General features: G+C 42.5%; 2 protein-coding genes across 6 annotated transcripts in view; one reads left to right on the top strand and one right to left on the bottom strand.

The window, feature by feature from the left end:
- LOC127915127 (uncharacterized) overlaps positions 1-26,907 on the top strand; it is a 1,101,500-nt gene that overhangs the window by 916,992 nt on the left and 157,601 nt on the right. The gene's annotated exons all lie outside the window — the stretch shown is intronic.
- Positions 1-26,907, bottom strand: part of clybl (citrate lyase beta like) — a 215,893-nt gene that overhangs the window by 50,773 nt on the left and 138,213 nt on the right. The window contains exon 3 of the mRNA XM_052493987.1: positions 11,017-11,205. Within this exon, the coding sequence (XP_052349947.1) occupies positions 11,017-11,205 (189 nt within the window). The remainder of the gene's footprint in view (positions 1-11,016; positions 11,206-26,907) is intronic.

Genomic DNA, 26,907 nt, shown 5'->3' with positions numbered 1-26,907 from the left:
AACATGGGGGGGATATCAAACTGTTTATGTCAGAGGGAATTGCAACCATAAAAATATTCAGGATTAAGGCTCTTTAAATAATAAAACTGAGGTTTTGCTACAAAAAGGAGCAATTGTGGGGAGGGAGAGTTGCAAAACAACTGTCAATACCTATTCCCTGCATCGTTTTAATTCCTGTACAAAAATACATCAAGTGATCTTTTGTGGAGAGAGAGAGAGCGAGCGAGAGAGTGACGAGGCAGCGCAAACGAGAGGAAGAGAGGCAGTGCAGAGGAGGAGAGGAGCGTCAAGCTGAAGGAAATTATATTTTACATTATCACCAGGGTTCCCTTTCTTCTGAAGCCTTCTGGACTCTCTCTCTCCCATTTAACTACACGGTTCATATACACAACACACACCCCCCCAAAGAAGAGAAAACAAAATTTGGTGCCGTCTTTAAGTGTGTTTAATTTCAACATTATGTCAATTTTGTGTGCCCCCTCGGTGGAAGAGAATAGTGAGCTTGGTGCAACAATCGTTGTGATATGACACTTTGCAGGGGCCCTTTATTCTGCATGGTTCCCACTAATAAGTAAGCTCAACTAAGATTCTTTATTTTCAACAGAAGAGTTCACAGCGAGCTCTGGACTGCCAGTGGGGTAGCCCAAATTCCTAAATCTATCATCTGGAAACACAGAAAAACTCTCTCCGTCAGATATTCACTTCCAAGGCCTGTTAAAAAAGAGAGATGGAAAAGGGGAGAAAAGCCCAATAGAAATCTGTAATGCCATGTCCCCCTCCTCTCTCTCCCCCTCCCTCCCACCGTCTATTCCTCCCTCTGGGAGAAGAGAGCTGATATAAATAAGCCCTGATAAAGTGGTGCTATTTTCCTAAATAAAAGACACAAATATCACACATGCACGCACACATACAACGCATTCTTTAAAAAACAAAGAGTAACGGCTCCATTGAAAGAGTTCTCAAATAGGGGCAATTTTAATCATCTCCCCATTCAATCTCAGTTGGTTAAATCATATCGGGGAGATTTACATAAATACAAACCATCAAAGACTTCTCATCTTCAAAGGGGTTTTCGAGGCCCAATAGGCTTTGTACTGTAATCATCTGAGGTCACAACCTCACAAGAGACACGTTGCTACAGCAACATAAAAAGTAACGCTGGCTGGCTGGGGGCTTAGCACAATATTACCCAATTCCCCTTTCCCCCAAATACACACACAGATACACACACAGACATGCACACACTTAAAGGTATTTATTTTCATATTTACAGGGTGGACCTTTAGAAAATCATCAGAGGCCCATTTCTGGCCTGTAGACAGACATAGTGCATAGTGAGTACCCCCCACTAGATAACACACATAGATTACCCCCACTACACCACACAATACAATACAAATTCTCACTGGACTGGGAAAATGTGTTGGAGTGGTAACAAATGACAGGTATATTCCCACTGGCTGTAGTGAAGATGGTCAACCCCTCTCTGATTACATCTGAGAACATGTTTATGTGCTTTTATTTGTGTGGAGAGTATCCAGTTGAGCCAGGTCCTTCTGTGGCTCAGTTGGTAGAGCATGGCGCTTGTAACGCCAGGGTAGTGGGTTCGATTCCCGGGACCACCCATACGTAAAATGTATGCACACATGACTGTAAGTCGCTTTGGATAAAAGCGTCAGCTAAATGGCATATATTATTATATTATATATTAGGATACACACTGGTAGAGGTTATTGTGAGTTGGTATTAAAATGTAAAATGTAATAGAAGACACAATCTAGGATATGTCCTGCTACTCAATGGTCATTTCAATGGTCTCTCAATGATATATACAGTATATACCCATTGAATGCGGAAGAATTTTACTGATAAATACCTTACAATTTGATCAAAAACCATATCGTAAATCCAAAAAAGGTTGTATTACTCATTCTTCGTGTTGTCATTTGAGTCTGTAAACAAACCATGTACAATACAGCAGCAAAACTATTATGTCAATCTCATGGACTGTCAGTCCTTGCATCAATAGCACCATTTAATAATTTGAGAGTGGTTGCTTTTTTCAGCCCCATCCTTCTTTAAAGTTTTACAGCAAACTAAGTTGCGGGGCTGCCCTCGTGGTGGAAAGACAAACTCCATATTGTGGCTTTAGGCACTTGGGAAAGAAAGACCATAGAAATCCACTCAATTATCACCATGGCTCTTTTCATGGAGAGTTACTTGTGCCTGTCTATTGTTCCTCTATGGCAGGGAGACTTTTATCAGTTAATAGCACTCAATCCGAGTACCCTTCCAGATGTTATTCACTATTGACCAAAAACACCTCTTCAAGCCACACTTCACAACCATTTCCACCCATAGGGTGAGGAAGAAGAAGAAGAAGGTGGCGGTGAGTGGGACAAGTTTCAATTCATCCTCTTCAAAAGGGGCCCAGATTAAATGTTTCCGGCCAGCTGAAGTGTTCATTTCACAGAGGGGAAGCCGAGAAATGAATGAGAGGTGGGAACAAAAAAGAGGTGTCGGCGGTAAAGGACAAAAAGTAGACAGAGGAGGAGAAGAGAGGCCCATCTCCCTCTCTCTCTTTCTCCTTTCAATCCCCAGTACACACCCAATAGCGTGGCAGCGACGAATACACCACAGCCCCGAATTTGTGTGAGAATTGTCAAAAGACAAAAGAGTTCCGCCTATTATCCTACGATAAGCCTTGTCCATCACACAAGGAGAAAAGGCCGGCTAAAGGTTTCCACACAATGGGGAACAAAGTAAGTCCATCTTTTAGGGGCAAATCAGTGCTGGAGGATCTTGGGCCTGTATCAATAGTAAGAAGCAAGAGAAGAAGGTACATAAGACAAGGATTTACAGCTTTACTGACATTGGGCATTGGGGATAACACCACAGACATGCTTATGCAGGGACACATGGACACGAATGCAGGTCGGCACACAGACAGACACACCGGAAGACAGACAGAGAGTGACAGATGAATGCAGACAGACGCGCACATCATGAGATTGGCTCCCACACCCATTGTGTGTGTTTATGTGTGTGCACGTGTTTGTGTGTGTGTGTCTGAGTGTATTGTGGATATGTTGAGGCGCAACAATGCAAAATAAAGTGCTTTAGGCAAGACTACTGCTGTGTTCTATAAATTCCTATAATTAAAATAAATAAAAAATACTTTAGTGTACCATCCTCTTGTTAGTTTGCATCCCTGGCCTACATCATCAACTGGAACAATATTTTAATACTTTTTTTTTATCACGAGTCTCCTAGAATGTATTATTATTATTATTTTTTTTTATGTGAAGAAAAGTAGGGAATAAGGGGAGAAACGGTTGACTGGGGGAAGAGAAAGAGGGGAACACCTGTCTCCAATTAACCAGTGTAAGAAAGAGAGAGAAAGGGGGAGAGAGAGAGAGGGCAGGCAGCAGGAAAGAAATGTGTTCTAATTAAAAACACTAGTTAAAAACGTCCTGCTTCTGGCCGAGAGACCAGAAGTGTCTGTCTGTGTGAGAACAGACCCCATTCCACCTTTCCCTCTCACTTTCCTTACATAGCCACTCTCCCCCTCTCCTTCCTTCCATTCCCTCTCTCTCCCGTTTCAATCCTCCCTCCATCTCACCTTCTGTTATTATTTCCCCACCCTCTTTCCTTTCTTTTCCTCCTTCTCTTCAAAGCTCCCTTCACCTAGTTAAGACATTGCAAATAATTGCAGGTCTTTTCAAAAGTCATGCAGAGCTGCTGAATGGTAAACTATTTCTGCTCAACAGTGTGTGTGCACCCTGTGTCTGTCCAAACCTGTCAGCCATAGGCCTTGTCCCTGCGGCTCTCTACACTGAGTGTACAAAACATTAAGAACATCTGCTCTTTCCATGACACAGACTGACCAGGTGAATTGTGAAAGCGATGATCCCTTATTGATGACACTTGATAAATCCACTTCAAATCAGTGAAGATGAAGGGGAGGAGAGAGGTTAACAGCTTTTTATTTTATCCTTGAGACAATTGAGACATGTATTGTGTATGTGTGCCATTCAGAGGATGAATGGGCAAGACAAAAGAGTTAAGTGTCTGAATGGGGTATGGTAGTAGGTGCCAGAAGCACCGGTTTGTGTCTAGAACAGCCGCGCTGCTGGGTTTTTCACACTAAACAGCTTCCCATGTGTATCAAGAATGGTGCACCACCCAAAGCATATCTAGCCAACTAGACACAACTATTGGAAACATTGGAGTCAACATGGGCCAGCATCCCTGTGGAGCGTTTTAGACACCTTGCGGATTCCATGCCCAGACGAATTGAGGCTGTCCTGAGGGTAAAGGGGGGTCAACTCAATATTAGGTGTTTTATATAAGGTGTTTTTAATGTTTTGTATGTGCGTGTATGCACTGTTTACAGTCCACAAGATAGATGTGAAGTCTGTATTTTGGTGTGTGTGTGTGTGGGAGAGTGACAGACAGCTCTCGGCCCCTCCAGTTGCCTCCCATATGGTGGCCCTTAGGAAATGGCGACTGCTTTAATGATGTCACTGTCTCCTGACCCACCCCAACTGACATCCGCACTGCACCCCTTTATAGATAGACACACACCCACCCACACACACACCTTTTATAAAGAGCCACATGGGATATAAGCCTACAGAGGTCCAGAGAGAACAGAGTATATACACACACACGCACAAAGACAGACACATCACACATTTACAGAGAGCCACATGGATGAGGCCCATGGTTGACGTAGGTCTGGACACACACACAAACTTTTATGGAACCACTTTCAAGGGGAGACCTACAGCTGATCCGGTCAGCGGGGCTAAAGAAAGTGAAGGTGTACACACACCAATGTCATGTGCACATACACTTCAATGACTAACACCTTTCTCATTTAACAAAAAGGAAAATTGTAAAATTGGGAACTCTAATTCAAAATTCAGTATGTTCCATTCAAAGACTATAATGGACTTGATGTTATGTTTTCATTAATAACAGTCTTCCAAATGGAAATTTATACCATTTTACAGTATATCATAATTTAGTATGGCATACAGTGCCCTGAAAAAGTATTTGCCCCCTTTCTGATTTTCTCTATTTTGGAATATCAGAACTTCAACCAAAACCTAATATAAGATAAAGGGAACCTGAGTTTACAAAAAACAAAAATGTATACTTATTTTATTTAATGAACAAAGTTATGCAACACCCAATGCCCCTGTGTGAAAAAGTAATAGCCCCCTTACACTAAATAACTGGTTGCGCCACCTTTAGCTGCAATGACTGCAACCAAAAGCTTCCTGTAGTTGACCAGTCTCTCACATCACTGTGGAGGAATTTTGGCCCACTCTTGCATGCAGAACTGCTTTAACTCAGTGACATTTGTGGTTTTTCAAGCATTGATTGTGTGTTTTGGATCATTGTCTTGCTGCGTCACCCAGCTGCGCTTCAGTTTCAGCTCACAGACGGATGGCCTGACATGCTCCTGTAGAATTATCTTATACAGAACAGAATTCATTGGTCCTTCTATTAAGACAAGTTGTCCAGGCCCTGAGGCAGCAAAGCATCCCCAAACAATCACACTACCACCACCAAGGACCTTACTGTGGAATGGAGTGTTTGGTTTTCGCCAGATATAAATGGGACTCATCTCATCCAAAAAGTTTACTCAAGTTTGCCAAAAAGCACCTGGAAGCACCAGGATGATCATCAAGACTCTTGGAAGAATGTTCTATGGACAGATGAGTCAAAACTTTTTGGACAACAATTTCCCAGAGCTCCCTATTTTTTCAGACTAAATAGTCTGCCACAAAATATTACCAGAAGTTTGCAAACGTTAGCCACTAGTGGTGAATCTGTGGCAAACCTGTGGCAAGCTGTTTCTGGTGAACACAGGAGTTCCAAGACCAGTAACTGTTGATGACCAATGAAGGGGATAAGAAACATCTGTTGGAAAATGGAAACAAAGCTATCTAGCTAGCTACAGTATCTACCAATGGTAAATGTCTAACTTATTAAACAAATTCTATTAGCTAAATGATGCCTAGTTAGCAATGTCATGTTTTATGAGATAGATTGAAACACATTTGGTTGATATCCGTTTCAATCTGTCAGTGCCACTGACTGACTAGCACTTAGCTAGCTAATGTTAACCATCATATTTTTGCACAATTCATGTGATAGCAAACTAACTTGCCTAAACACATTTTTGGGTGAATATGTAGCTGTATTTTAATACCAATATACATGTTAATATGCAAGTGTCACGGTTAAGTAGCATGTTAGCTAGCACAACAGCTAAGCTAGTTGGGCAGCGCGCAACAATATGCGTTGATTGGAAGAGACTGTACTGGGAGGAGGATGCATCAACACCCTGGAAATATGTTTGTGGTGCACACACTTCTAACACTTTTTTTGAGTGATAAATGAGTGTATCGTCTTTAAGATTGATAAGGTAAGTAAATTAATGTATTATTCTCAAAAATGTAGCCAGTAGATTCACTCTTTGTAACAATTAGATCTTTCACGGTTTGCCTGGTAACAGATTGCTTCTAGAATAATATAATATAATATATGCCATTTAGCAGACGCTTTTATCCAAAGCGACTTACAGTCATGTGTGCAAAAAAGAGGGAAGGAACAACACATGATCAAGATGAGCTAACTACTTTTTTAAAACAATGAAAGATTTTATTGTTCCAAAGAGTGAATGTATATTTTTCCTATTTTGCTGCATTACAACCTGTAATCTAAATTAATTTTTGTTTGGATTTCATGTAAAAGACATACACAAAATAGTCCAAATTGGTGAAGTGAAATGAAAAAAATTACTTTTTAAAATAAAAATAAATAAAAAAACAAACAAACAGGAAAGTGGTACGTGCATACGTATTCATCCCCTTTGCTATAAAGCCCCTAAATAAGATCTGGTGCAACCAATTACTTCCAGAAGTCGCATAATTAGTTAAATAAAGTCCACCTCTGTGCAATCTAAGTGTCACATGATCTCAGTATATATACACAGCTGTTCTGAAAGGCCCCAGAGTCTGCAACACCACTAAGCAAGGGGCACCACCAAGCAAGTGGCACCATGAAGACCAAGGAGCTCTGCAAACAGGTCACGGACAAAGTTGTGGAGTAGTACAGATCAGGGTTGGGTTCTAAAAAAATATCAGAAACGTTGAACTTCCCACGGAGCACCAAAAAATCAATTATAAAAAAATGAAAAGAATATATAACAAACCTGCCAAGAGAGGGCCGTCCACCAAAACTCACGGACCAGTCAAGGAGGGCATTAATCCGAGAGGCAACAAAAAGACCAAAGATAACCCTAAAGGAGCTACAAAGCTCCACAGTGGAGATTGGAGTATCTTCTCCATAGGACCACTATAAGCTGTACACTCCACAGAGCTGGGATTTACGGAAGAGTGGCCAGAAATAAGCAAACAAGAAGGTACTCTGGTCAGATGAGACTAAAATTGGGCTCTTTGTCCATCACCCCAAGATCATCATCCCCACAGTGAAGCATGGTGGTGGCAGCATCATGCTGTGGGGATGTTTTTCATTGGCAGGCACTGGGAAACTGGTCAGAATTGAAGGAATGATGGATGGCGCTAAATACAGAGAAAGTCTCGAGGGAAACTTGTTTCAGTCTTCCAGAGATTTGAGACTGTGACGGAGGTTCACCTTCCAGCAAGACAATGACCCTAAGCATACTGCTAAAGCAACAGTCAAGTGGTTTAAGGGTAAACATTTAAACGTCTTGGAATGGCCTAGTCAAAGCCCAGACCTCAATCCAATTGAGAATCTGTGGTTTGACTTAAAGATTGCTGTACACCAGCGGAACCCATCCAACTTGAAGGAGCTGGAGCAGTTTGCCTTGAAGAATGTGGAAAAAATCCCAGTGGTGAGATGTGCCAAGCTTATAGAGACATACCTCAAGTGACTTGCAGCTGTAATTGCTGCAAAAGGTAGCTCTACAAAGTATTGACTTTAGGGGGGGGGGGGTGAATAGTTACGCACGCTTAATTTTTCCGTTTTTTTGGTCTCATTTCTTGTTTGTTTCACAATCAAAAATATTTTGCATCTTCGAAGTGGTAGGCATGTTGTGAATATCAAATGTTACAAACACCCCAAAAATGTATTTTAATTCCAGGTTGTAAGGCAACAAAATAGGAAAAATGCCAAGCTACTGTATGGGCTACATTTATGAGAATAATGAATAGATTTACTTACCTTATCAATCTTGAAGACAACACACTCATTTATCACTCAAAAAAGTTGTATGACTGAGTGCACCACAAACATATTACCAGGGTGTTGATGCATCCTCATCCCAGTACAGCCTCTTCCAACACCATGGGTAAGGGGAGGGTATCCATCTGCAAAAGTGACATTTTGCTTTGACGTCAAATAAACTCATAGTGTTGCTAGCTAGCTACCAAACTTCGCTGTTGTTCTAGCTAACATGTTACTGAACCATGACACTAACATATTGGTATTAAAAAACAGTATTCACCTAAAAAAAATACATGTTTAGGAAAATCATTAGTTAGCTAGCTAGCTAACTATCACATGAATTGTGCAAAAATTATATATAACAGTCAGTCAGTGGCACTGATTGAAACTGGTAACTGAAACTGGTAATTGAAACTGGTATCAACAAAATGTGTTTCACTCTATCCCATTAAAACATGACTTTGCTATTTATAGCAACCATTGAGCTAATAAAATGTGAAAGTTTATTAAGAAGTTTAATTAAGTTAGACACTCACCGGACAACATTGGTAGGTAGCTAGCTACCAAGATAGCTTGGTTTCCATTTTCAAACAGATGTTTCTTATCTCCTTGATTGGTCATGAACTTGTTGCCCCATGTTTGGCACAGATTCAAACTGAATCCTAAGAGAATTGCCAGAAAAAAACTCTGGCAAACTGTTATTGTTGTCAAAGGTTTGGCGCAGATTCACCACGTGGCAAAAATTTGCAGACTTTTGGCAACATTTCATGGCACACTATTTAGTTTGCAGCAACAAATTCATTTTCGTAAGGGCTGGCTTGGTGTGGATTTACAATCTGCAGTGTTCAATTCTTTGTAGAAGTGGGATAAACTTTGATGAATTTTGGTTCTGATAGTAATTCTCCCTGTTTTAGATTCAATAGTTGCTATATCAGCTAATTGCTCTGGATAAGAGCGTCTGCTAAATGACTTAAATGTAAATGTACTGTGTAGCTTGGGGCGATTAACATGGAATTATTGGTTGTCTAACTCAATGGATGGTAAATTCTGCTATCCGTCTTATCAATAAATTAAGTTCTGTCTTGACTTTGGAAAAAGTAATAGCTACCTGGTCTGAATTTCGTATGTATCATTATGATTAACATATCATCATTATGATTATACGTTTCAATGCATGCCAACGGAACTGGAACCACGAGCTCGTTGTCTCCCATGGTTGACGCATGTCTGGAGTGGCGCAGGGCCTAGAGCTGACGGGACAGACTGAGGTATCCATTCAGCGTGGCTAAAGAAAGTGAAAGTGTAGACACAATGTCATACACTCACACACACACTGACACACACACTGACACACACACTGACACACACACACACACACACACACACACACACACACACACACACACACACACACACACACACACACACACACACACACACACACACACACACACACACACACACTTCAATGACTAACATCCATTCTCATTTAACAAACAAGAAAGATGTCAAATTGGGAACTCCGATTAAAAATTCTGTATGTTCAGTTCCGAAACTATAATGGCCTCTTTCTTATGTTAGTTATGATTTTATTAGTAACTGTCTTATATACGGATATATATCATCTTATATCATAACATGATATAACACATGGCATCTCAACTCATTAGTTCAATAAGTGCTCTCTAATTTCCCCAAATTCCACAGTGGGTAGAGCAAGTCACAGTTGCACTCGCTCAGACATCTATGGAACTTCTAAAGCCCCAGCTAAAGAAATGTCATCTGTTTTTTTATCGAGTGCCAAGAGCAACACTGGGCTTCTCCCTGGGCCCTGCCACAGGGATCAATTCCCCTTGCTTGATGGAGAGATGGCAAAGTTTGTTGTTATTACTTTGAAGATTCCTGTGGTTTCCTCTTACTGCATTGGGTTTGTCCATGAGGGCCGCTGTGTGCTTTAAAGACAGAGGGGGGAGGGAAGAAGGCAGACATGTTTTAAGTATTTTTAGTTTCTCACTTCTCCTATTTTTTGCTTCCATTGCGCAAGATGTTGAACAATATGTGATCTGAGTTTTCAACACGGGTCGTCGGAGTGGCACAAGAATGTTGAGCTTAAGCCTAGGCAATAGTTGAGAGAGTAAATGCAAGTCTTCAGCTCCCAGACAAGGTTTAGAAACTGAACCACCTCTATTACAATTCATCCCCCCTCCACCAATGTTCTGTGCAAGATTCTATGCGACTTCCATGGTGAGTTTACTGTGAACACTGAGACTGTAACCGCTTTAAGCTACAGTTTTAACAGTGGCCATGTTGGCTACTGTGGCTATTTAACAGAGGTGTGGACTCAAGTCAGACTCGAGTCACAAATATGATGACTTGCAACTCGACTTTGACTTTAACACCAATGACTCGTGACATAACTTGGACTTGAGCCTTTTGACTCGAACTGACTTGATACCCTCCCCAAGCCCAAATATTAAAAATGAAGCTATATAAAAAAAGTGTGCAGCGCAGCTGAGAAAAAGTTGCGCATGGCAGTGCAGAGGAACGTCGGTGCGTGAATTCCGACGAAGCCCCTGGAAAGATGATACCCCAAATTATTATTTTCGGATATAAAGACTACACTGTAGTCAACAAAAAACGGATTGCAAACTTGCAAAACATTTGGGAAGAAAATTACAGACGGAGGCACAACAATTTCCAATTATGTTCGACATTTGAAGCTGCACAAAGAACGGTAAGTCGTTCAAAGAACGGTAAACCTCCACACGCACACACATAAAAGACACATACCCATTGCACCTCCGCTGCGTCCTCCACCTTGGGCAGCATCAGGGCTGGAGGCAGAACCTCTGCCTGCAGGATTACCTGTAGGTCAGCATTGGCCAGGCCGCTGGACACTGAGTTGACCCTCACACACTTCTCTGTCCTGCCTAGGTCTAGCTCTGCCAGCATCCTGGGGATGGTCTCCCTTGCCTCTGTCTTGAAAAGGAGACAAAACAAAGAAAATAGTCCATTATTACGTAGAAGGATGGCGGACGCAGGGGGAAAGAGAGAGATAGACAGAGAGAGTAATATGGATGAAGGGGAGAGTAGGAGAGATTGAGAAAGAGGGAGAGAGAGAGGCAAAGAGAGAGAGAGAAAAAGAAAGAGTGTAGCTGTCAGCTTTGCACCAGTCCAGCGTTAAGGGAATACTGCAAGATTTTGAGATTTAGGTCGTTTATCTACTTACCCAGAGTCGGAACTCATGGATATCATTTGTATGTCTCGGCGTGCAGTTTGGAGATTATTGAAGATAGCAAGCATTATAGCGCAATTGCTGGAAGTCTCCCGGTATAGTATCCAGATCCTCTCACATGCAGGTGAATAGACCTAACCAGGGGTTGGAACAAAAATGTTTTTCCATTTGTTTTGTTCTGAACAGAACAATATATTTTTTTGTTCCATTCCACTGTTCCGACCAGCAAAATAAAGCTCTGCACCAGTTTGAACACCAATAAAGTACTGGTTTATATATATATTTTTTTCTGTTACTTTTTAAACCTCTGAAATCTATTTTGTTTTACATTTAGCTTGACATTAAACTACAATCATGCAGTGCAGATAGAGCAGCTTGCTACGGAGTGGGCAAGCTATAGCGCAATGAGTTGTTAAACATGCGTGATGGAAAAACAAGTGTAGGGCGTGAGATGTAAATGACATTTTGTGGGTGGGGCGAGAGCGAGAAGGAAGAGGCTTGGCTTGAAGCTCTGGGCATCTTGTGATGACATATATTATCTGAATTAGGCCTGAATGGAGGAACGTTGAATGTCTTTGAACTTCAGAATTGGCTTAACGTTGGACCAGAGAAGCTCGCAAGCTAAGAACCTTGTGTGTGCAGAGTGGCACCAGAATTAAAAATGGCTTACCTAAAAATTCAACGTGAAATGTTATAACTACAGTATTCCTAGTGTCCCCAGTATCCCTAACTAGCATTGAACAGGTTAAACCATTATTCTCCAATTAAAAATCTCTCTCCCTATCTTCTGAATCATGCTTGTAATGTCAGTAGGCTAGAGCTATGCTTCGGAGGGGGAGGGGTAGGTAGTCTACACACACTGCAAAGATTTTCAGCTGGCAGGCTGGCACTGGAAGAAGTTTCTGATTGACAGTGAGAGGGCTTTGCCTAGGCGGTTTATTGTGTTTTTTGTGGAACTGGAAAAAGATCCCCAAAATGTAAAATAACGTTATTAACTGGTTTCCAAGCTTTAAAAATAACATTCCTGTTCCCGGAACAGTATAGATCACTTTCGTTCCTGGTTATGATTCTGATCCTTGAAAAATGTCATTCTTTTCCGGTTTTTGGTTCTGTTGCCTGAATCGGGTCCAACCCCTGCTTCTAATTACTTCAAAATTGGGTGCTTGGTCATTTATAGTCTTACAAAGCTAAACATAACAATCAATATATATATATATTTTTATTTCACTGATAATATTAAGATTCTATCCACTTCCTCATTCTTTCCCCATTGTCGCATAGAAATGTATAGGGGAACGCAATGTTGTATCTGTCCCATTATGGTGTCTGTGAGCGCACGGGTAGATACCATGTTGTGATGACCAAATTACCTACCACCAAGTTTTGGAGTAGTTAGAAAGTCTATTCCCCTGCTAATGAGAGTAGCTATCTACCGGGAGACTTCCAGCAATTGCGCTATGATAATGATATGCTAATGATAATAATGGTATCCATGAGTTCATTTGACTCTGGGTAGATAAAGTAGATAAACCACCTAGATTGAGAAATCTTGCAATATCGCTTTAAAGCTTGACCTAAGAGCAGGATTGGGGATTTTGTGATCAAATCCATGTACTGGATGTGTACCACATTGCTCAGCCTAAAAGTACTTATGAAATGGGTTTCTATAGTATTGAATAAGTGAAAGCAGGTATTTTATCAACAGACCACAGATAATAATGGGGGAGTGTTGGGTAAAAACACAAAGATGAATCCTATAATGGCAAGTCGCAATAGACACTCAGATATTTATCAATGTCAGTTCAACCCTATTTCCCAGCATGAAAGCTGTATATGCAGTCTAATCTCGTTCCCAGACACTTCCGCCCAAATGCGCAAAGAGTCTGGTGGACCAACACGGCAAACTTGGCCTTTGTTAGCCAATAGAAAGATCGGGAGCATAAGCAATGAAGAGGTTTGATTAATCTGGCCCGGGCGAAGGCAGGGAGGGAGGAGCGCCCTCCTCAAATCGAACAGTAATCTGCACTGCTCGGTCATGTTGTCAACGAGGCAACATGGTGCATCGTCCAGAAACATACAACCCATTCTGTATGAAATACATTTTTAAATTTTCAATCTAGTTTTCATTGGTAGGGCAGATAGTGTTATCATAAGCAATCACTTTTGCATGGGAAACCAGAATCCTACTCATTACTAAACGTGCTTAATTACGTCTCTTTTGTTTTGAGCCAACTTCACCGTCAGACAGAGCGGGGCACCTGGCTTATACCTGGGAGGCAGCCCGGTTCATAATCAAAAGCAATCAACTTTCAGCCCGTGCAAAAAACGCTTACACCGGCGCCCGGGTGTGATTATTCGAACCCCCTCCCTGGCTTAATCTACCAACCAATCATCTCCCACAACACCTTCCCCCTAACTTGTATGTGTATTCCATACATGTCTTGCCTCCACTTGGAAACACACCTCACAGTTGTGTGATTTGCTCAACTTAAATAACAAATACTTTACTCAGTAAGGTCACTCCCACTAAGGCCAACTTGAATCATTGATATCCAAACACTAGCCTTGGGATGAGGTTATATGCAGCTTGCATTTCACAAAGATAACACAATAACATAACTAATTTGGGTAAACTGCACTCAGATTTTTATTTTAGACTGTTTTATAGAAAACTTATTGACCATTATCCATTGAACAACATAACAGCTATTGTAAATAGATAGAAAAGGTTTCATAAAAGTGTCTGCCTCTATTTTCAGAGTATTACATCATTCTAGAGAAAATGGTGTGAACTCATCAAGAGATATCTGTCTCCCAAAAGAGGGTTGTGACACTTAAGCAACAAGGTACAGCTCACTCTTCATAAATTAGGGTTCAAAGGTTTTCCTGGTGAAGTCAAGTGATCAGGAAAACTCAGGACCCTAATGATAAGACTACACAGCACAGCACACATTGACAGCCTCTCCAGTCCCTTATGAAGTCCCCAAACAAGCAGAGCCATTGTGAAGGGAGGATAAGGAAGAGAGGGAGGAGGGAGGAGAAATGAAAGAGAAATCACCAGTCCCTACACCTATCTGTGACACAGTAGCCTGCAGATTCAAACCAGATGGAGGGAGGGAGAGACGGATGGATGGAGGGGGGGCAGAGTTGGAAGGCTTTCTGGGAGAAATGTGTTGTAAAATAAGTAACATGAGGAAATGACGGCTTAGGACATGTCAGGTCAGAGGCGGGGGACTGTGTGTGTGTGTGTGTGTGTGTGTGTGTGTGTGTGTGTGTGTGTGTGTGTGTGTGTGTGTGTGTGTGTGTGTGTGTGTGTAGATAAGAGGTGGTCATTAGCTAGCCTTCTGTGCCTGTCAGATAGAGTGATGACCCTGGTCAATAGACAGATTAAGAGAAGAAGGGGTTATGAGGGGAGAGAGAAACTTGAATGAGCACCTTAGGCCAGGTCAACCTGGTTTCAGAAACTGTACATACATGCTGACATACAAACACATACTCAAGCACAAAGCCCAACCGTTCTAACCCCACACCAACTATAACTATGGGCACTCTTCGATAGAGTATTGTATAGGACTGTGGGTTCCTAATGGTGTGCATGGATCTGTGTCTCCGTTTGACCACTGCTGACCTGCTACTCTACCCACTTCATTATGAGATGTTCACTCAGAAGGGCCTACTCGCTATCTCTATCTTTACTTGTCTGACGTCACACACACACACACACACACACACACACACACACACACACACACACACACACACACACACACACACACACACACACACACACACACACACACACACACACACACACACACACACACACTTCTTCTCAGTGTGTGTGTGCGGAGCGGTGCGGTCGGTCTGTGTGTGTGAGAGACTGTGACTTATGCGTATTCCAGCCTAAGACAGAGATCACAGTGCACCCCTTCTCAACTGATGAAATAATCCATCATGTCTCAGCCAAGACGGAAGAATACAGGCAGACGTCCCCTCAAACAGAGACCAGATGACTCCTAGGAAATCAGTGCAAACTTAAAAAAATACACTTTGCTAAATAATTTAATTAACTTAACAATTCATATTAAAAAGTGATGATGATACTCAGAACTGCTTGTGCAGTCAAACACACACACACACACACACACACACACACACACACACACACACACACACACACACACAGAGCGAGTGTCAGTGAGAGACTTGCACATGCAGACAAACGCACACAGAGAGAAACACAGAGAAATGAAGTACCAGTCAAATATTTTATATTTGTGATTCTTCAAAGTCGCAACCCTTTCCCTTGATTACAGCTTTGCACACTCGTCATTCTCTCAACCACCTTCACCTGGAATACTTTCCCAACACTCTTAAAAAAGTTCCCACATATGCTGAGCACTTGATGGCTGCTTTTCCTTCACTCTGAGATCCAACTCATCCCAAACCATCTCAATTGGGTTGAAGTCGGGTGATTGTGGAGGCCAGGTCATCTGACACAAAACTCCATCACTCTCCTTCTTGGTCAAATAGCCCTTACACAGCCTGGAGGTGTGTTGGGTCATTGTCCTGTTGAAAAACAAATGATAGTGAGACTAAGCTCAAACCAGATGGGATGGCGTATCGCTGCAGAATTCTGTGGTGTGCCTTGAATTCTAGATAAATCACTGACAGTGTCACCAGCAAATCACCCCCACACCTCCTCCATGCTTCATGGTGGGAACCACACATGAGGAGTACATCCGTTCACCTACTCTGCGTCTCACAAAGACACGGAGGTTGGAACCAAATATCTCAAATTTGAACTCATCAGACCAAAGGACAGATTTCCACCGGTCTAATGTCCATTGCTCATGTTTCTAAGTCCAAGCAATACTCTTCTTATTATCAGTGTCCTTCAGTAGTGATTTCTTTGCAGCAAGTCTCCTCAGAACAGTTGATGTTGAGATGTGTCTGTTACTTTAACTCTGTGAAGCATTTATTTGGGCTTCAATTTCTGGGCTGGGAACTTATGCTCTGCAGCAGAGGTAACTCTGGGTTTTCCTTTCCTGTGTTGTTCCTCATGAGAGTCAGTTTCATCATAGCGCTTGATTGTTTTTGCGACTGCACTGGAGAAACTTTCAAAGCTCTTGAAATGTACCGGATTGACTGACCTTCGTGTCTTAAAGTAATGATGGACTGTCGTTTCTCTTTGCTTATTTGAGCTGTTCTTGCCATAATATGGACTAGCTCTTTTACCAAATAGGGCTATCTTCTGTATACCACCCCTACCTTGTCACAACAGAACTGATTGGCTCAAACGCATTAAGAAGGAAAGATATTCAACATATTCCACCTGCTAATTGAAATTCATTCCAGGTGACTACCTCATGAAGCTGGTTGAGAGAATGCCAAGAGAGTGTGCAAAGCTGTCATCAAGACAAAGGATGGCTATTTTGAATAATATCAAATATAAAATCTATTTTGATTTGTTTAAACACTTTTTACTTCCAGATTCCAAGTGTTATTTGATAGTGTTGAGGTCTTCACTATTATTCTACAATGTAGAAAATAGTAAAAATAAAGAAAACCCCTGGAATGAGTAGGTGTGTCTAAACTTTTGACTGGAAGTGAACAGAGACATTCACTCAGACACAGACTGAGACACAGGTCAGCTAGAGAGAAATGGAGACATGAACTGCTGTCTCAGCCTCCCTGCCTAGTGATGCATAGACACTCCTGACCAAACAAAATGAATAGCCACTGGTAAATCAGTTCATCATCAGAAAGCCTCGTTTATAACATTCTCTGATAAAACTCAGACAGGAGATGGGTGAGAGTCTCCAGTGGCCAAGTTCAAGGCTGATATACTGCCGGGCGGTGTGGATAAAACCACTTTCATGTAACAAGAGACGCAGACGGTCTTTCTTTTCTGTATTTTTGTGGCTTTGAGACGGTGCATTACTTCTGAAACAGAGACGCTTGGCTGGCAGGCAAAAGGAGCTCAGTGGACACACAGGAACACCCCCCCACACACACACCCACCTACATACCCCCCACACGCCTCTCCTCCATTCCTTTTCCCTCTTTCTTGCAAATTGACAGAGGGAACATTCCTGTGGACATGTCCTCTTCTGTGAGCGCCGGTACTCTGAGCTTGAGTACTTTGAGCTTGAATAAAGCACTTTGGACGGCCGTCCTACAAGTTTCTTCAAAGACCCCTCCCCAATCGCCTAGCCTCCCACCGGGTGCTGGCCCCAAAACTCCGGCTCTCAGTCCTATTTTGAGTCCCTCCATCATCCTCATCATTAGAGGCTGACACACGCAGGCAGGCCGGAGACAAACACTCGCACACAAACACAGATTAGCTTATGTATAACACCTGACCTTTCTATGTGAGAGGGCAGCTCTTTAACACACACACACACACACAAAGTGTCCTACAGAGTGGTATGTACGCTACACAGTATGGATGAATATCGCTTTACACACATCACACAAGCCTGAAGACAGACAGGCATGCCCTACACTCTTCACGTCCTAGGCTGCATCAGTCTACTGTATACAGTATATTTTATTTTATCACTCAATATAAAATTGATCTCAATACATTGTTTGTTATAGACTGAAAACAGGGTTGAGTTGGGAGTTGGTGCAAACATTCTGAAAATATGATTATGTCTGAGATATCTGGCAATTGAGATATTAAATCAGCTCTACACTGTTGCAAGAAGATTGAAAAAGGGGGCAACTGGCATAAATGTTGTTCTCTCATGAATACTTATATTATATTTTGTTAGAGTAACAGGCAATGAAGAAATGTCTGAAAATAGAATTCTAAATACTACTTTCTAAAATGAATGGATTCACATACAAGGCATGAACTTAACTTAAAAGCATTATTCTAACCATGCCCCAAAAGCCCGTGGGGTGGGGGAAAGAAAGAAAGAAAATCTCAACACAGTAGTTCAGGAACAAATAAGAGTAATATCAATGAATCTCAGGCCCTTTTGTAAGCATCAAATATGTTAGGATACAAACCTGAGTTATTGACCAATTGTATTTCTGTAAAGTTAACCTCCAATCAGATATCAGACCTACATGATGTAACCACTGCTTCTCAGAGGCGTGACAATGGGAATTGGCAAAACCAACACAGAGAATGCTGAATTCATAAGACAACAGAGTAAATTCTTGTATACAGTTGATAAGAAGAATCATTTCGGGGCTGACCTATGTACACAGGCATCTGCAAGTATAGAGAGCTACTGTAGTTGTTGTATTGTGTGTCTGTACAAATGTGTTTATGTGTATGAAGTCGAAAGTGTGTGTGTGTGTGCACTTGTGTGTGAACAAAGCCACGAGTCATCACGTACATCATCGTTTTTTTTCTCCTGAGGCCTGGCATTTTGTTTCCTGCTGTGACGACCCGCAATGCCATTTAAAATGAGCTCAGGTGAAGGACAGCCTGCCTTTGTGTGTGTGTGTGTGTGTGTGTGTGTACAGTGCCTTCGTTAAGTATTCAGATCCCTTGATTGTTTTCCTACGTTACAGCGTTATTCTAAAATTGATTAAAAAAAAAATTCAGCAATTTACACACAATAACCCATAATGACAAAGCGAAAACAGGTTTTTAGAATTGTTTGCAAATGTATTAAAAATACTATTCAGTATTCAGACCCTTTGCTATGAGACTCGAAGTTGAGCTCTGGTGCATCCTGTTTCAATTGATCATCTGATGTTTCTACAACTTCTACAACAATCAAACAAGCTAAGCGTCAGTATAGAGACAAAGTAGAGTAGCAATTCAATGGCTCAGACACGAGAGGTATGTGTCAGGGTCTACAATCAATCACGGACTACAAAAAGAAAACCAGCCCCGTCGCTCGTTTTGAGGACAATACAGTGCCAACGACACGGTCTGCTACCAAAACCTGCTGGCTCTCCTTCACCACAGCCAACGTGAGTAAAGCATTTAAACGTGTTAACCCTCGCAAGGCTGCCAGCCCAGACGGCATCCCAAGCCGCGTCTTCAGAGCATGCGCAGACCAGCTGGCTGGTGTGTTTACGGACATATTCAATCAATCCTTATCCCAGTCTGCTGTTCCCACATGCTTCAAGAGGGCCACCATTGTTCCTGTTCCCAAGAAAGCTAAGTTAACAGAGCTAAATGACTACCGCCACGTAGCACTCACCTCTGTCATCATTAAGTGCTTTGAGAGACTAGTCAAGGATCATATCACCTCCACCCTACCTGACACACTAGACCCACTCCAATTTGCTTACCGTCCCAATAGGTCCACAGACGACGCAATCACACTGCCCTAACCCATCTGGACAAGAGGAATACCTATGTAAGAATGCTGTTCATCGACTACAGCTCAGCATTTAACACCATAGTACCCTCCAAACTCGTCATTAAGATCTGGGTCTCGACCACGCCCTGTGCAACTGGGTCCTGGACTTCATGACGGACCGCCCCCAGGTGGGGAGGGTAGGAAACAACATCTCCACAACACTGATCCTCAACACTGGGGCCCCACAAGGGTGCGTTCTCAGCCCTCTCCTGTACTCCCTGTGCGTGGCCATGCACAGGGAGTGACTGCGTGGCTATGCACACCTCCAACTCAATCATCAAGTTTGCAGACAACACCACAGTGGTAAGCTTGATTACCAACAACGACGAGACGGCATACTGGGAGGAGGTGGGGGCCCTCGGAGTGTGGTGTCTGGAAAATAACCTCACACTCAACGTCAACAAAACAAAGGAGATGGTCGTGGACTTCAGTAAAGGGAGCACCACCCTATCCACATAGAGTGGGGCAAAATAGTATTTAGTCAGCCACCAATTGTGCAAGTTCTCCCACTTAAAAAGATGAGAGGCCTGTAATTTTCATCATAAGTTCACTTCAACTATGACAGACAAAATAATATAAAAAAATCCAGAAAACCACACTGTAGGATTTTTTATGAATGTATTTGATCAAAATGATCACTGTTCTGGTGAGCAAAAATCCCAGAACCACACGGCGGGACCTAGTGAATGACCTGCAGAGAGCTGGGACCAAAGTAACAAAGCCTACCATCAGTAAAACACTACGCCGCCAGGGACTCAAATCCTGCAGTGCCAGACGTGTCCCCCTGCTTAAGCCAGTACATGTCCAGGCCCGTCTGAAGTTTGCTAGAGATCATTTGGATGATCCAGAATAAGATTGGGAGAATGTTATATGGTCAGATGAAACCAAAATAGAATTTTTTGGTAAAAATTCAACTCGTCGGGTTTGGAGGACAAAGAATGCTGAGTTGCATCCAAAGAACACCATACCTACTGTGAAGCATGGGGGTGGAAACATCATGCTTTGGGGCTGTTTTTCTGCAAAGGGACCAGGACGACTGATCAGTGTAAAGGAAAGAATGAATGGGGCCATGCATCGTGAGATTTTGAGTGAAAACCTCCTTCCATCAGCAAGGGCATTGAAGATGAAACGTGGCTGGGTCTTTCACCATGACAATGATCCCAAACACACCACCACAACGAAGGAGTGGCTTCGTAAGAAGCATTTCAAGGTCCTGGAGTGGCCAAGCCAGTCTCCAGATCTCAACCCCATAGAAAATCTTTGGAGGGAGTTGAAAGTCCGTGTTGCCCAGCAACAGCCCAAAACATCACTGCTCTAGAGGAGATCTGCATGGAGGAATGGGCCAAAATACCAGCAACAGTGTGTGAAAACCTTGTGAAGACTTACAAAAAACGTTTGACTTCTGTCATTGCCAACAAAGGGTATATAACAAAGTATTGAGATTAACTTTTGTTATTGACCAAATAATTATTTTCCACCATAATTTGCAAATAAATTCATTAAAAATCCTGCAATGTGATTTTCTGGATTTTTTTTCTAATTTTGCCTGTCATAGTTGAAGTGTACCTATGATGAAAATGTACAGGCCTCTCATCTTTTTAAGTGGGAGAACTTGCACAATTGGTGGCTGACTAAATACTTTTTTGCCCCACGGTATTTTTATGAACATAATCTTATTCATTCCTTTAAAATTGTGTGTATAAATTGTTGTTAGATTAGTTGTTAGATATTACTGCATGGTCAGAACTAGAAGCACCAGCATTTCGCTACACTCGCATTAACATCTGCTAACCATGTGTATGTGACAAATACAATGTTAATTGATTTGATCTTTATTGGAGTCCACCTGTGCTAAATTCAATTGATTGTACATGATTTGCAAAGGCATACACCTGTCTATATCAGGTTATACAGTTGACAGTGCATGTCAGAGAAAAAACAAGCCATGAGGTCAAAGGAATTGCCCATAGAGCTCAGAATTGCCCACAGAGGCTCAGAGGCACAGATCTGGGGAAGGGTATCAAAACATTTCTACAGCATTGAAGGTCCCCAAGAACACAGTGGCCTTCATCATTCTTAAATGGAAGAAGTTTGGAACCACCAAGACTCTTCCTAGAGATGCCCACCGGGTCAAACTGAGCAATCGGGGGAGAAGGGCCTTGGTCAGGGAGGTAACCAAGAACCTGATGGTCACTCTGACAGAACTCTACAGTACTTCTGTGGAGATGGGAGAACCTTCCAGAAAGACAACCATCTCTGCAAAACTCCACCAATCAGGCCTTTATGGTAGAGCCGTCAAAGGTGCTTCAATAAAGTACTGAATACTTACAGTACCAGTCAAATTTTGGACACAGCTAATTCAAAGTGTTTTCTTTATTGTTACTATTTCCTACTTTTTAGAATAATAGTGGAGACAGCAAAACTGTGATATAACACGTGTGGAATCATGTAGTAATGTTAAACATATTAAACAAAACAGCCTTTTGCCTTGATGACAGCATTGCACGCTCTTGGCATTCTTTCAACCAGCTTCATGAGGTAGTCAACTAGGATGCTTTTCCAACAATCTTAAAGGAGTTGCTGAGCACGTGTTGGCTGCTTTTCCTTCACTCTGTGGTCCAACTCATCCCAAACCATCTCAATTGGGTTGAGGTCGGGTGATTGTGGAGGCCAGGTCATCTGTTGCAGCACTCAATCATTCTCCTTCTTGGTCAAATAGCCCGTACACAGCCTGGAGGTGTGTTGGGTCATTGTCCTGTTGAAAAACAGATAATAGTCCCACTAAGCACAAACCAGATGGGATGGCGTATCGCTGCAGAATGCTGTGGTGGCCATGCTGATTAAGTGTGCTTGAATTCTAAATAAATCACTGACAGTGTCACCAGCAAAGCACCCCCACACCTTCACACCTTCTCCTCCATGCTTCACGGTGAGAACCACACATGTAGAGATCATCTGTTCCCCTACTCTGCGTCTCACAAAGACAAACCAAAAATCTCAAATCTGGACACATCAGACTAAAAGACAGATTTCCACCGGTCTAATGTCCATTGCTCGTGTTTCTTGACTCAAGCAAGTCTCTTATTCTTATTGGTCTTTTAGTAGTGGTTTCTTTGCAGCAATCCGACCATGGTTTGATTCACGCAGTCTCTTCTGAACAATTGATGTTGAGTGGCGTCTGATACTTGAAGCATTTATTTGGGCTGCAATCTGAGGTGCAGTTCTGTATTTGTATTTATTATGGATCCCAATTACCCTTCCTGGGGTCCAGCAAATTTAAGACAGTTAAATACAATTTTAAAATGGACTATTTCTGGCTGGTAACTCTAATGAACTTATCCTCTGCAGCAGAGGTAACTCTGGGTCTTCCATTCCTGTGGCAGTCCTCATGAGAGTCAGTTTCATCATAGCACTTGATGGTTTTTGCGATTAGGATTTTCAGGTTGACTGACCATGTCTTAAAGTAATGATGGGACTGTCATTTCTCTTTGCTTATTTGAGCTGTTCTTGCCATAATATGGACTTGCTCTTTTACCAAATAGGGCTATCTTCTGTATACCTTGTCACAACACAACTGACTTGCCTCAAATGCATTAAAGAAATAAATGGGGGAAGGGAGAATCCATCCGTTCATCCCTCAGTTACACTCATCTTTTCCCTTCTCCAGCCATCCCTCCTCCTCTCTCCCTGCATCCCATAACATACATAGCGCATGGTGATGTAGGAGGGTAAAAGGGAAGGGAGAATCGATCCATCCTTCCTTTCTTTTTCCAACTCCCTCCCTCCCTTCATTCCCTAGCAAACATGGCGGTGTGGGGGAGTGAGAATACATCCCTCCCTTTTACTCCTTTTTTCTTCCTTCCATCACTCTCTCTCTCTCCCTCTGTTCAAAAGCACATGTAGTGCAGGACCGTGGGTCAGCCAGGGAAAACAAAGGGAGTGTAACAGGATAATGAGAGAGGGAGGAGAGGACCTCTGTGTTCTCTGTTCTCTCTTCCTCAGCGTTTTATGATCCCTCTCTCTTTCTCTGAACCCCTAGCCTCAACCCACAGCATCTGGAGCATGTGTGTGTGCACAACGTGTGTGTGAGTCTGTCCCAAGAGGTGAGGGCCAGAGAGGGATGCTAGGAGTACTCAGTATTGTATCACACACAGTGTGCTGAAGAATTACCCCACACACTATGAGGAAACCCCCATCTACTACCATTCCAGAAGAACAATCCAAGCCATAGATAATCATTCAATTGTCTGCACCTTCCACTAATTCTTAGCCGCCACCCACCCATGACTGTGGCAGGACGCCTGCCGCTTAAATCACACACTGATAGGACTAACACACACACACAAGCATACATGACATGCAAGAAAGCACACACAGGTCTGTGACAGGCAGATTGGTTTGGCAAAGACAGACAGACAGACAGACAGACAGACAGACTTGACAGACAGACAGACAGACAGACAGACAGACAGACAGACAGACAGACAGACAGACAGACAGACAGACAGACAGACAGACAGACAGACAGACAGACAGACAGACAGACAGACAGACAGACAGACAGACAGACAGACAGACAGACAGACAGACAGACAGACAGACAGACAGACAGACAGACAGACAGACAGACAGACAGACAGACAGACAGACAGACAGACAGACAGACAGACAGACAGACAGACAGACAGACAGACAGACAGACAGACAGACAGACAGACAGACAGACAGACAGACAGACAGACAGACAGACAGACAGACAGACAGACAGACAGACAGACAGACAGACAGACAGACAGACAGACAGACAGACAGACAGACAGACAGACAGACAGACAGACAGACAGACAGACAGACAGACAGACAGACAGACAGACAGACAGACAGACAGACAGACAGACAGACAGACAGACAGACAGACAGACAGACAGACAGACAGACAGACAGACAGACAGACAGACAGACAGACAGACAGACAGACAGACAGACAGACAGACAGACAGACAGACAGACAGACAGACAGACAGACAGACAGACAGACAGACAGACAGACAGACACGACAGACAGACAGACAGACAGACAGACAGACAGAGACAGACAGACAGACAGACAGACAGACAGACAGACAGACAGACAGACAGACAGACAGACAGACAGACAGACAGACAGACAGACAGACAGACAGACAGACAGACAGACAGACAGACAGACAGACAGACAGACAGACAGACAGACAGACAGACAGACAGACAGACAGACAGACAGACAGAGACAGACAGACAGACAGACAGACAGACAGACAGACAGACAGACAGACAGACAGACAGACAGACAGACAGACAGACAGACAGACAGACAGACAGACAGACAGACAGACAGACAGACAGACAGACAGACAGACAGACAGACAGACAGACAGACAGACAGACAGACAGACAGACAGACAGACAGACAGACAGACAGACAGACAGACAGACAGACAGACAGACAGACAGACAGACAGACAGACAGACAGACTATTTTTACTTTTAGAATAAATGTCTCAAACTTCCTCTCTTGACTAACAATATGTGCATTCAAATTAAGTCCTTATTGGATGACAATTGGCTGCATCATTTATGTTAAACTGAAAACTTTGATAAAAAAAAATATATGACCTAATATCCACGTGCAATCCATAGCAATGTAACAACTACGTAAGGCACTTCAGAATGAATTAAGCAAACTATATACGGTACACTGAAGGCAACACTTCTCAATTCCCACTCGCTGCCACCAGCAGAACTGGAACATAAATAAAATTGACAATAATCAGCTGACACCAAACATTGCATAAAAGACAGTAGCTGTTTTTCTATGTAGCAGATTCAATAATATAGATTAAAGGACAGGGAATTACACCACGCGTTTCCCTAAACCATAGCATTAACCCAGGGTGGGACTAATTGAATGACGCTTGCTGGTGGTAATGGAGAGTGGAGTAAAAATGTCAATTGATTTCCGTACAATGTTTACAAGTATGTGCTGTAGTAATTGGAGTTATTTTGTCAAAAGTAAAATGTGTCCTATGCCTAATTTTAGAATACTTTTAGTGAAATGCTACAGAACAAAAACAATCTGGGATCCAATGAGAATTATTGGATTTGGTATACGGTATGTACGGTGCATTTGGAAAGTATTCAGACCCATTAACTTTTTCCACATTTTGTTATCTTACAGCCTTTTTCTAAAATTAATTCAATTGTATTTTCCCCTCATCAATCTACACACAATACCCCATAATGACAAAGCAAAAACAGTTTTTTAGATTTTTTAAAAATACATCAACATACGTATTCAGACCTTTTACTTAATACTTTGTTGAAGCACCTTTGGCAGCGATTACAGAGTCACATCTTCTTGGGCATGACACTGCAAGCTTGGCACACCTGTATTTGGGGTGTTTTTCCACTCTTCTCTGCAGAGCCACTCCTGCGTAGTGTTAGCTGTGTGCTTAGGGTCGTTGTCCTGTTGGAAGGTGAACCTTCGCCCCAGTCTGAGGTCCTGAGTGCTCTGGAGCAGGTTTTCATCAAGGATCTCTCTGTAATTTGCTCCGTTCATCTTTTCCTCGACCTGGACTAGTCTACCAGTCCCTGCCACTGAAAAACATCCCCACAGCATGAAGCTGCCACCACCATGCTTGGTTTCTCATGTTCTGAGAGTCTGAAGCTATGTCAGAGTGACCATCAGGTTCTTGGTAACTTCCCTGACCAAGGCCCTTGGCCAAGGCCCTCCCCCGATTGCTCAGTTTGGCCGGGCGGCCAGCTTTAGGAAGGGTCTTGGTGGTTCCAAACTTCTTCCATTTAAGAATGATGGAGGCCAATGTGTTCTTGGGGACCTTCAATGCTGCAAAACATTTTTTGGTACCGTTCCCCAGATGTGTGCCTCGACACAATCCTGTCCCGGAGCTCTATGGACAATTCATTTGACCTCATGGTTTGGTTTTTGCTCTGACATGCACTGTCAACTGTGGAACCTTATATAGATAGGTGTGTGCCTTTCCAAATCCTGTCCAATCAACTGAATTTACCACAGATGGACTCCAATTCCGAGTCTCATTTTTTTTATTTTTT

The sequence above is a fragment of the Oncorhynchus keta genome, chromosome 34 (assembly GCF_023373465.1).
Source record: "Oncorhynchus keta strain PuntledgeMale-10-30-2019 chromosome 34, Oket_V2, whole genome shotgun sequence".
Classification (NCBI taxonomy): Eukaryota; Metazoa; Chordata; class Actinopteri; order Salmoniformes; family Salmonidae; genus Oncorhynchus; species Oncorhynchus keta.
This window is presented reverse-complemented; position numbering and strand designations above follow the sequence as displayed.